General features: G+C 32.7%; 1 protein-coding gene across 1 annotated transcript in view; it reads right to left on the reverse strand.

Moving 5' to 3' along the window:
• The window catches only part of LOC306876043 (polypeptide N-acetylgalactosaminyltransferase 18-like), a 132,943-nt gene that overhangs the window by 78,895 nt on the left and 41,236 nt on the right, over window positions 1-12,812 (reverse strand). Inside the window, exons 2-3 of the mRNA XM_079426940.1 lie at window positions 10,450-10,645; window positions 7,316-7,482 (exon numbers count right to left, since the gene is read on the reverse strand). Of these exons, the coding sequence (XP_079283066.1) occupies window positions 7,316-7,482; window positions 10,450-10,645 (363 nt within the window). The remainder of the gene's footprint in view (window positions 1-7,315; window positions 7,483-10,449; window positions 10,646-12,812) is intronic.

Genomic DNA, 12,812 nt, shown 5'->3' on the forward strand with positions numbered 1-12,812 from the left:
GCAGGAGAAGAAAGTTCAACTCCCAGCAATAAAAAAAAACAAAAACAATGAAGCACAATTGTTAGTTTATCTAAAGTCATTTTTGCTTATTAGTATGGTTGAACTGTATCATCAAAGGTCAGCAGCAAAGACATTGGTTAATAAAATGGGATTAGATACATTTGTGTTTTTTAACATATTTAATTATGGCAGGTTTGCATCATATTTTTAGTTTTGCATTTCACTGTTTTAATTCATTTTGATGAATACTAAATCTGTTTTCTAAATCTGTGAAATTAATTTATGCACATTCACATTTAGTCTAGAACTACAGTAACATCATGTTCACACAGCGCACACAACACCTTCTGTACTTCCGATTTCTCCCAATATGGGGACAGGAGACTTGTCAGGCAATAAATGGGAAAACAAAGTAACTCAGATATTTTCTTGTCAATTAAAAAGTAATGCGTTACTTTACTAGTTACTTGAAAAAAGTAATCTGATCTTGCGTTACTTGTAATGCATTACCCCCAACACTGTATATATATATATATATATATATATATATATATATATATATATATATATTATTATTAGTGTTTAGTAGTATATATAAATATAATGCTATTTACTCAATTATTAATAATGATTCTTATTATTACCATTGTTAAAACAGTCTTTGCTGCTTAATATTTTTGTTATTTTGTTATATTTATAATACATTTTTGTCATATTTTTCTTTGATGCACAGGAAGTTTATCTGCATATATTTGAAATAGAAATCTTTTGAAACATTATAAATGCCTTTAATGTCACTTTTGACCATTTTAATGCATCTTTGCTAAAGAAAAATACTAACTGGTAACACTTTATTTTAAGGTGTCCTTGTTATACGTTGTACTTACTGTTGTAATAACAATAAATTATGCATAATTACATGCAAATAACCCTAAGCCAAACCCTAATCCTAACCCTAACCAAATAGTAAGTACATGTAGTTAATTAATATTACTCAGTACTTAAATCTATAATTACATTGTAATAAGCACACAAAATAAAGAGTAACCTAATAATTAATTTACTTATTTATTTTATTTGTACTTACCACAGACTTTTGAATGGTGGTGTATCATAGTTATTATATCAATATTAAGCAGCACAACTGTTTTCAACATTGAGAATAATAATAAGTATTCCTTGAGCACCAAATCAGCATATTAGAGTGATTTGGACACTGAAGACTGGAGTAATGATGCTGAAAATTCAGCTTTACATTACAGGAATAAATTACATTTTAAAATATACTAAAATAGAAAACAGTTCTTTCAAATCGCAAAAAATACAGTATTTCAATTGTAATAATATATCACCATATTTTACAATATTTGTGATCAAATAAATGCAGCCTTGCATGGCTAGTATAAGAGACTTCTTTCAAAAACAAACAAAAAATATATTCCAAACTTTTGACCAGTAAAAAGGACATTACATTAGAAAAATGCAAAATAGAAGCATTTTCACTTGTGGCCTTGATTGTTTATTCCTATTAATAAATGTTAGATGAGAAGAAACTGGTGGAAAAGAGGGTGATATCTTGAAGAGACATTGGATGTTGATGTGAAAAAGATGAAAACAGACATGATTCCACCTTCCATCCAACATATTGATTACTGTATGTCATAAAAGACTGGTGTAAAGACTGCAACGGATCAACTTTTAAATGTATTCCTTTAGAGCATTCTTGAGATCTCAATCTGAATGCAGTGCAAATTCTCTTTTCGGGAACTGCTACAATGGTATGATTGTATGATGGCAATATAAAATATATGAATACGATAATCATTTAGCATCATGCTATATGTCAAAGAAGCATGGCAATACATCTGAAAGCATGATTGTATCATGGTACCACCGTGTTATTTTTTGGTAAGGGTTTGTGCAGTTTATCCAGTCGAGGGCCTAATCGTCTTATTCCCTGTTTGCTGGAGCTAAATTGATTTTGTATTCAGTTTGCATGACAAACATGCTTGATGATTTCGCAGATGGTGTAGCCATGGGACAGGGAGAGAATTAATTCCACTAACTCAATTATCTGTTGCTGTTAAAACAAATAAATGATCACAAAGACTTCAAAAAATAAAACTTATCCAGACAAGACCCAGTGGTACACAAAGGTTTTTAAAAACCTTTTAACAGCGTAATATACTGAAATGGCTCATCAACTCTGAGTAGAAAATTAGTTTGTGCACAAGGAAGGATTTTATTTATTTTATTTATTTATTTGTGCTTGGCACAGACCTCCAAACCCTTCACTAGTGTAGTGCAGTGTATGTTTTCCATCCACAGTCAATCCTACTATGTCTATTTGCCACCAATTGCAAACCAGGTACGATTATGACTATTATACTGTAAATAATAATTTTTTTTTGGATTAGAGAACGTTTTACAAGAAAATACTATTTCAGTCTTTTTATTCTTTAAACTCTGTTTAAATTCAACGTGTTACTTGCTGTTTCTTTGTAATTATTTGTGAAATTTACTAGCAATTTCTAAGTGAAAGTGTATGTTTTCCCTCGACAGATTCATCTGAAAGCCCTTATAGAACTCTGTGGTTGTATTTTATTTGTCTTTACAGAAAACAGTAAAACCTGTTAATTGATTAACTGTACTGTAAGTTACAGTATCTTCCTATATACGGTGAAGATATGTAAATGTTTTAAAATTGCATTACATTTCATTTCACTGTAAAATACGGTAAAAAAATCATGGCTTGCTGTAAAATTATGCAAGTAGAAATTATGAATTACTTATTACTTATGAATTACTTATAAATTATAAATTAGGGGTATAGTAACTTTATATCGGCTAGTGAAATATACAGTTATTATAAAATATACAGTACAGGCACCCAAATGCCAACCTGTTTTATTTATATTTATTTGTGTTGTATTATTTATTTATTTTTAAAGGGGAATTTCTGGCAAACACAGATGCCAGTTTACTGTAAATTTTCTGAATGATAATAATACAAAATAACTTTAGGGAAAAAACTGTAGGGTTTACTTTGAAAGAAATTTTACTCAGAAATTGCTAGTAAATTTCACAAATAATTACAAAGACAGTATTTCCCCAATTATTTCCCCATCAGCATTTTTTTTTTCATTTTTTTCATTTTTACAAAAATGTATTGGGGCCAAGAATATTTTGTTGTATGAATGTCATTCAATATACCATTCAACCATTTTATTCTATCTTAAGTTTTTTTTTTTTTAGTCCTGTATTTTCATAAAGAAAAAAGCAACATTTTGAAACCACATTTCACAGGGGTGAATTTGGATAAAAAGAATAAGAATAAGAATATAAACAATGATTAGAAAAAGAAAAAAGAAAAACAGACAGCAGAAAGCACACAAGTAAGCTACAACATTGAATAATAGACAGTTTCCACATTCCTCTAAAAGTTTGAAATAGTTTTATCTTGTAAAAGAAACTACAATAATATTTAATTTACCAAAAATTCAGTGTATGTGAAAGAATGAAATATCTGATAGAAAAGAGATTATAGTATATACTAAGTATATTCTTTAGACAAAATGTTTCCAGTGTAGGCGACGACCGACTGAACATGTAATATTGGCCAATCACAGCGATTGTTATCCGACAGTTGTTTTGCTCTATTTCCTTGCCCTTAAGGATCCTGGCTACAGGTATGACAGAAGCTAAAGGTCACTTTTCTTATAGCCACAATGTAATTCACCTTGCCCTTGAGTGGGATGTTGTGTTCAGCCAGGCTCATGCCTATAGAGTTTATCCTTGAGCGAACGGCGTCTCTCATCGATCACTGAGATTGTGGAATTGCACGAGTGAACGTGAAGAGAATGTCTCTTCCAAAAGCCAGAGAACATTGGATATGAACAGCTTGTGGCTCTACAAATTGCTCTAATGCTTTACCCCCGCCTGCAAATATGAGTTTTATGATTGAACCGGGAGACACTAAATGAAATCTGTCTTCTGATTTTATTTGACAGCGAAAATCCCTCTATCCTCAACCTCACCAAAAACTTTCTTCGAAGCTTATTAGAGCAGAACTTTCATCGCTGTCGAAAATGACTGATTAACATACATGAACAAATAGCAATTGATTGGAAGAACTGGTGAAGATATGATCATAATAAAACAAAGGATAACAGGTCCATTATCTCAGAGCTGCTCATGACTGAAAGCATCAATCTTTCATCACCATTATCTCAAGTGCACTTCTTGTTTCAGTCAATACAAAACATTAAGCTTGACTGGTCCTACCACGGCTAGCTATTATAATTTTATAATATAAAGGAAGACTGACATGCTGAAGGTCTCTAAGCAATATTATTGGGGTGTCAAAGCTTTTGAGAAGACATTTTAATTAAATTCTCGATGTTAAACTGACTTAAACTGGCATCCATTTTTGCAGGATCTATCTATTCCCTTGTGAAAAAGAAGTACACTTTCGCATACTTTTTAAAAAGAGCACTTATAATTGAAATAATACACTTGAAGTGTGAACTGTCATGTTTACAGACACTTAACTGCATGTTAATTGCACTTAAATGAAAAATGTATTATAGTGTAAATTAATATTAAATGCAATTAGCTGAACTGTAGAGTTTTTTGTTTTGTTTTTTTACTCAGGACTTAAGTACACCTTTACATCTAATTTCATAATTACTTGTATTGTGTTTAAAATGTAAAAACTGTAACTTGAATGCAATGTAAGTCGTTTTGGATAAAAGCGTCTGCTAAATGCATAAATATATATACATAAATTGTTTCAAGTGTATTACTGAATGTACTGACAAGCATTTATAGTAAACTTTTTGTTGAAACGAGTATGACATGTATTGAAATGGTATTGGTATTTTATACATTTGTAATGATGAAGTAAAAAAATCTAAACTTGCTCTAGTATGGAAGCCAACACATTAAAATAAGTGTACTTCTTTAAACCATAATAAAAGATTATTAAAACATAATGATTTAAAATATACTTTAATAAAGTAATACTTTTAATACAATGCATTTCACAGGGAATAAACAGATAATAACTGTACTTAAGTGTGTTAAGAACATAAAAATGTCAATCTTTTCTCAGATTCTGTGAGGAAACCTGGTTTACCTGCTGGAAGATGTTTTTATTATCCCTGGCCATAGAAAGAAAATAATTCAATCTTTGTGTACGTCAATATGGACTCCAGGAGCTGGGACTGCTAAGCTGTATTGAACTGAATGTGAAGTTCTCAACCGATTTAATACAACATTCATGAAATCAATTCATCACTGCTTCTAACAGCTCAAAACCTACGACGGCCAGCCAAGACAGCCCTACAAAAAGTACTGTGGCAGTTCCTTTGGCTGCATGTTTGAACTCTAATTCTGATGGCACCCATTCACTGCAGAGGATTAACTAGTAAACAAGTGATATAATGCCAAATCTGTTCCGATTAAAAAACAAACTCATCTATATCTTGGATGGCCCAAGGGTGAATAATTTTCAGCAACTGTTCAGTGTTCAGTCTTATTATTGCATGTAATTATGCTTTTTTTTTGTAATTTAACTTAACTGAAGACATATTTTCTGAAAGTAAGACTAAAGTAATATTTTTTCTTCTCTACTAAATTTGTTTTGAAATTTTGTTAGATATTTTTACTGACTAAAATGCTAAGCAATGAAATTCTTTTTTTTTTTACTTTTTTTTTTTTGCAGTGCAAGTCATCTCTCTCTCTCTTTCTCTCTGATGATAAGGTGGTTATTCATCATTTGTCCATTGCAGAGGCAAAGAATTTTTGTCAGCTCATTCTCGGGTTTTGAGGAGAGCGGGATTTAATTTTCATTGGCCTTCACTGAAGGTTGACAGATTCTCTGTCGGTCCCTCTGTTGACATATTATGTTGAGTGGCTGCTTCACAACCGTCATCTATGAATGTAAAGATAAAGCTGTCAGGACTCAGAAGATTATGCCAGCTGAGAGAGCAGGCCACTGGTCTTCAAAATGGTACAATTAGTGAGGAATCATCTGGGTCACTTTACCCTCTTTCTCTTCATGTCGGTCTTGGTGTCTGAAGCACTAGAATAAATTGTAAGCTGAACCCAAAAGTGGCTCTCACATTAGGGAGAGATGTCGAGAGATAATACACACAATTGAAAGGACCTGGCAGCTTCCATAGAGCCGTAGGGGTGACAACAGTTAGTGCTGATAAGACTACCAATTCTAACTGTAATGACAAAAGTAAATCAGCGTCGGCTGACGCACTATGCCCAGACACACAGGATGAAACTAGAAACCAGCAAAATGTCAAAAAGCCATGCTTTTGTGGTATTTTTCAAGATGAAATGTAGAAGTAAAAAAAAAAAAAAAAAAAAACTATGGAAGTCAATGGCTACTGGCAACTGTTTGAACTTCAAAATATCTGCTTTTGTGTTCAACAGAAATAATGAAAAAAGAAAGATTTGGAAGAAATTGAGTAAATTATGGCAGCATTTTCTGGAAAATAGCGTTAATATAAGAAAAAAAAGAAAGAAAGAAATGTAATATAATAATAAATGTATTAATAAATTGGGAAGTCACGTGTTCATAATACTAAAATTAAATTAACAATTGTTTCACGCAATAATAATGAATAATAATTCAGAAAAAAAAGAAACCAAAAAAGGTGTTTTTTCAATGGTGATAGTTTGACAATGAATGCACTAACCACAAAATAGCAGAAATGCAGGATAATTTACCAGCCCGACCTTTCGTTGTATATTTGTTTTGATTAAGGTTAAATTTAACAAGAGATATATTCATCAGCCTGTCAATTAACGCTCTTACTGGAGCACCAAATTGGTGGAAATTAAAGTAATAATGAGCAAAATGGCCAGCAGACAAACCTGCTACATGCAACAATAGTCTAGAACATCAGGTGCATGAGTAATTCATCACGTTTCTTAGGTTTAATCTTTCTGGGCTAAATATTTCTCAGTGTGCAGCTGATTAGTATTCTATCACTAGTCACTTTAATCCAATGAGCAGAGCGGCTAATTAAGCAGACGGAAGGGTTAGATTGGAGACAGAATGTTGAGAAGCCAAACAGCGGTGATTATTAAGACTATAAGCCTCACACTGAGAACTAGTTAGTCCAGCACAAGAGAGCACTAAAAAGAAATGCATGAGGTTGCCGCTGCTTTGTTCCAGTCTCACGGGAAATAGTTAGGCCAATGCTTCACATTAATGGCACTCACTACTTAGAGTTTGTGAGACAAACATAACACAATTGACAAACATGTTAAGCGTTTTTTGTGTGTGTAAACCTACCATTATTGCTGTTGTCATCTACCAGTATGATCTCTTTGAGCAGGTGGCGCGGAGTTCTGTTCATAGCCGAATGGATGGAGCGCAGAATGACTGAGAGGGCCTCATTCACAAAGATGAAGGCTATACTAACCTGCGGAAGGTTGGATGGGTAAGATATGTTTTTGCACCTGCAGGAACAGATGAAACAAAGCAGCACAAATGTTAATGTTTCAAGGCATTTACAAGAAATGGATACGAATGGATGTCCTTTTAATTTCTAAAACACAAATCCCATATAAGATTTTGTTAAAGTATTACTAAAATTAACCAACCATGCAAAATAGCTAGCTTTAAACCAGGTCTTGACTTTCTTGACTGTATCCAACAATTAAAAGAGTTTTTTCATAATCATAATCAGTAAAATAAAAAAAAAATCAACTGAATGCAAATTTAGTTATATAATCTAATTCCATTGTATAATGCTTAAATATTTAACCCTGTTAGTCAAGTGACTTTAAGGAAAAAATATCAGTAATTTTATCAATAATTCATATATATTATCAATGATATTATCAGCGCTGAAAACATATTTTTTCTGCTTAATATTTTCTGGATACACTACCATTTAAAATTAAATGTAAAATACTAATAATTGTTTTTATTTAGCAATGATGGATTAAATTCATCAAAAGTGAATAAAAATGTATAATCTCAAAAAAACATTTTTTTCAAATAAATGCTGCTTATTAGATTTTTCTACTCTTCCAAAAACCCTGAAAACTGTTCTCAAAACTGTCCACTGCAGTTTTCAAAACTGATAATATTAAGAATCACTGTTAATATTTGATAATAATTCACAATAATTAATCTGCTAATCAGTATATTAGAATGATTTCTGAAGGATCATGTGGCACTGAAGACTGGAGGAATGATGCTTATGCCATCACAGAAATAAATTTCATTTTTAAATATATTACATATTATTTTAAATAATAGTACTATTTCACAATATTGCTATTTTTTACTGTTTTTGAGCACATAAATGCAGCCTTAATAGCAGAAAAGACTTCATTAAAAACATTTTAAAACTGTAATGTTTCCAATCTTTTGACAAGTACTCTATATTCAAATAGAAAATAATTTACTTTAAAGTTTAATAATATACACAATATTATGGTTTTGTAATGCATTTTTGATCAAATAAATCCAGCCCTGGCTTTCCAAAACATATATATAAAAAAAAGAAAATCTTAATTAGTCAAAACTGTAGACCAGTGGGGTATATACTTTATATATATATATATAAATAAATGTTGTTTATAGAATTTTTTGCTTATTTAAGAATTTTAGCCAAAATAATAACATCACACAAATCAGGGTTTAAGATGCATTTAGACAACTGTTTAGTTTTAGCAACCAGTTTTAGTAACAAGAGATGCAAAACTGCAAACCTCATGCAAAATGTATAGTAAATAAAACAGCTCATATAATAGTTTGACCTCCTGTGGTTTACAATCAGCATTTTTAGAAGGTAAGGCAACTTCTTTGCTGACCATTTATTTAAACATGATTTCATCTTCAGTTTCAGGCCCTATTCTGTTTCCTTTACATGGAAATCGCCGGAAATACTAACAAAAGACAACTAAAGGCATTTAGACAAATAGGAGCTTTTTTGTAAATATGGTGGTCTTTACAATGATAGCTAAATGTTTGGATGTTCTTGGCAAACTGGAGTTTATAACAAGTGGGTTTTGAAGGTTTTCAGACCCAGGTACTCAATAGCAATTTGGCTTCCCGGAGAGAAAAGAACAGATGCGATCAGATGTGAAGGAGTTCTTTATGTTGCTGCCAGCAAGACACATCCAGTAATTATAGGGTATGGAGTAATTATGTTTTTCCACACACACCTCTTTCAAAGCCTGTCAAAATAGAGTCGTTGGTGTAAACCGTATGTTGCCATGCTTTCAACCCATAACAGACTGTAAAAAAAAGGCTTTACATTACACTAATTTTTAGCAGCATTTTTATACAGTACTGGTCAAAAATTTTGAATAATTAAGTTTTTATGTTTTTGAAATATGTTTGTTATACTTCATTTATTTGATCAAAAATGCAGAAAAAAAACAACAATATTGTAATTTTTTATTTTTTTATTTACAATTTTAAATAACTGTTTTCTAATGATATATATTTTAAACTGTAATTTATTTCGGTGATGATAATAATGAATTCTCAGCATCATTACTCCAGTCTTCAGTGTCACATGATCCTTCAGAAATCATTCTGATATGCAGATTTGATGCTTAATTATTATTGGTGCTCAATTATTAATAATGTTCTTATAATCAATGTTGAAAACCGTATTACTGCTTAATATTTTTGTGTTTTCTTCTTTTAGGATATTCTTTTAGGAACAGAAAGCACAACATTTATAAAAAAAAAAAAAAAAAAAACAGATACATTTAATGTCACTTTTGATCAATTCAATGCTTCCTTGCTGAATAAAATTATTAATTTATTTTTCTTTTTTTTTTAAATCTTATTTATTCAAAACTTTGAATAGTAGTGCATTGTGGTTTTCACACAATATTAAGCAGCAAAAACTGTTTTCAACATTGATAATAATAATAGGAAATGTTTCTTTAGCACCGAATCATCAATATTGCATTTTAAATAGAAAAAAGTTAAATTGCAATATTATTTCACAATGTTTTATACTTTTTTGCTGTATTTTTCATCAAATAAATGTAGCCTTGGCAAGCATAAGAAACATCTTTCAACACGCAAAAAAAATGTGGTATACTTGGGATACATTGTAAATACCATGCTACACCAATATGGTAATCATTACATAGTATATATAATGATATCAGTGCATATTGGTGGTGTGTGGTGGACATGAGGAAGCAAAAAGGAGGCAATAATCTTCTCATCCAAATTTGTTTTTGAAAACACACTGCTCTTGTTTGCCTCCGAGGAGAAAACGCCATGGGTATATATCAAAATACTATTATATTACCATCATATTTCAGTGAGAAATGAACACAGGGCATCTGCTGACTGCAAACATTGATTTGTGCTCAGCAATCACATTAGTTCACGCAGGCATTCGCTGTGACAGTGAGTAAAGGACAGACAGACTGTCAGACACTCACCCTTCAGGTCTGTAGTCTGGGATGGGTCTGTCCATAGAGAGGCGGTCACTGAGGTAACCGTTGTAGCCGAAATACTGAAACATCTTGAGAGCCACTCTGCGGCTCTCTGGCCCCAGATCCTGGCCCCAGTGGTTGAACAAGGACGAGTCAGAAAAAGATCGATCTAGCTGATTGTCATCTCCTTTCAGCGGGGACTCTGTGAGGGTCAAAGAAAGAGATGGTTGGCATTCCCCTGATAATGAAACGTGTCAGAGAACAGAGGCTACAGAAGGAAAATGACACTGAACATGTTTACATTCACCGATTGTGCTTAATAACATGAAAGCTCATGAATAAATGCCTTCACTGGTGTTCATTTATTAGGCAAACTCTTGTTGTGCTTAATTGTATTGAAATATTCAAATCTTAAAAGTATAATTTTACAAAACTATACTTACTTATAATATAATAAGAATGAAATAAAAGACCACTTAAGTTCATTTTAAAACATTATACTGTTTCTTAACACACTTTCTAAAACTGTCAAACACAGTTTTCCTTAAAAGTACATTTAAAGCAAATACATTTTTCCCCATTACTCTGTTTATGTAAGCATAAATGCTGGGGAATTTTTGTTCATTCCTTTTCAAACAGGAGGCTGAGGTTGGCTAAAACCAACAAAATAAAAAATCAAATGAGCTGTTTTTGTGTGTGTGTGTGTGTGTGTGCGTGCTTGCGCATGTGCGCATGTTTCTTTCTCGTTCTCTCCCCCATGATACTGATGGCTGGTTCGTAGCTTCAAGGGCATAACTTTCACACCTCTCTCTTTCTATCGTTCTCCATTTCTCTAGTTTCTATTTGACGATGAAATAGATTGTTTTTGAAATTCAACACAGCCTTTATTTCTTGAAATTTTGATGATTATGGCTTACAGATTTTACATAAGATCAATAAAAAAGGATATTTTAAACAGAAATGTCAGGCTTCTGAAAAGTATGTTCATTTCTATGTACTCAATACTTGGTTGGGTCTCCTTTTGCATGAATTACTGCCTCAATTCAGCGTGGCATGGAGGTGATCAGTTTGTTGCACTGCTCAGGTTTAATAGAAGCCCAGGTTGCTTTGATAGCGGCATTCAGGTCATCTGTATTGTTGGGTCTGGTGTCTCTCATCTTCCTCATGACAATACCACATAGATTCTCTATGGGGTTCAGGTCAGGCGAGTTTGCTGGACAATCAAGCACAGTAACACCATGGTCATTGAACCAGCTTTTGGTACTTTTGGCAGTGTGGGCAGGTGCCAAGTCCTGCTGGAAAATGAAATCAGCATCTCCATAAAGCTTGTCAGCAGAAGGAAGCATGAAGTGCTCTAAAATTTATTGGTAGATGGCTGCGTTGACTGTGGACTTCAGAAAACACAGTGGACCAACACCAGCAGATGACATGGCAGCCCAAATCATCACTGACTGTGGAAACTTCACACTGGACTTCAAGCAACATGGATTCTGTGCCTCTCCACTCTTCCTCCAGACTCTGGGACCTTGATTTCCAAATGAAATGCTAAATTTACTTTAATCTGAAAAGAGGACTTTGGACCACTGAGCAACAGTCCAGTTCTTTTTCTCCACAGCCCAGGTAAGACGCTTCTGACATTGTCTCTGGTTCAGAAGTGGCTTGGTAGCCCTTTTCCTGAAGACGTCTGAGCGTGGAGACTCTTGATGTACTGACTCCAGCTTCAGTCCACTCCTTGTGAAGCTCTCACAAGTGTTTGAATCTGACAAGTGCTTTACTTGACAGTATTCTCAAGCTTGCAGTCATCCCTGTTGCTTGTGCACCTTTTCCTACCCAAATTCTTCCTTCCAGTCAACTTTGCTTTTAATATGCTTTCATACAGCACTCTGTAAACAGCCACACCTTTCAGTAATGACCCTCTGTGACTTACCCTCTTTGTGGAGGGCGTCAATGTTCGATTTCTGGATCATTGCCAAGTCAGCAGTCTTCTCCATTATTGTGGTTTCAAAGAACAAGAGATACTAGGAATTTATACTGTAGGGATGGTCATTAATTGAAACTCAAATGTAAATATTCTAATATTTTGAGATACTGATTTTTGACTTTCATGAGCTGTAAGCTCTAATCATCAAAATAAAAACAAAAAAAACTTTTGAAATGTTTTTACCTTACATGTAATGAATCTAAAATATATGAAAGTTTCACTTTTTGAAATAAGTTACAAGAAAAAATGAACTTTTTCACGATATTCTAATTTTTTGAGATGTACCTGTATATGCAACTAGGGAATGACATAGTGGCCATTTCAAGGCAAAGTTTTGATATTTTTTAAAAACTCTTTAAAAATACATTTAGTGTGATGGAAACTGAGA

The sequence above is a fragment of the Barbus barbus genome (genome assembly GCF_936440315.1).
Source record: "Barbus barbus genome assembly, chromosome: 1".
Lineage (NCBI taxonomy): Eukaryota > Metazoa > Chordata > Actinopteri > Cypriniformes > Cyprinidae > Barbus > Barbus barbus.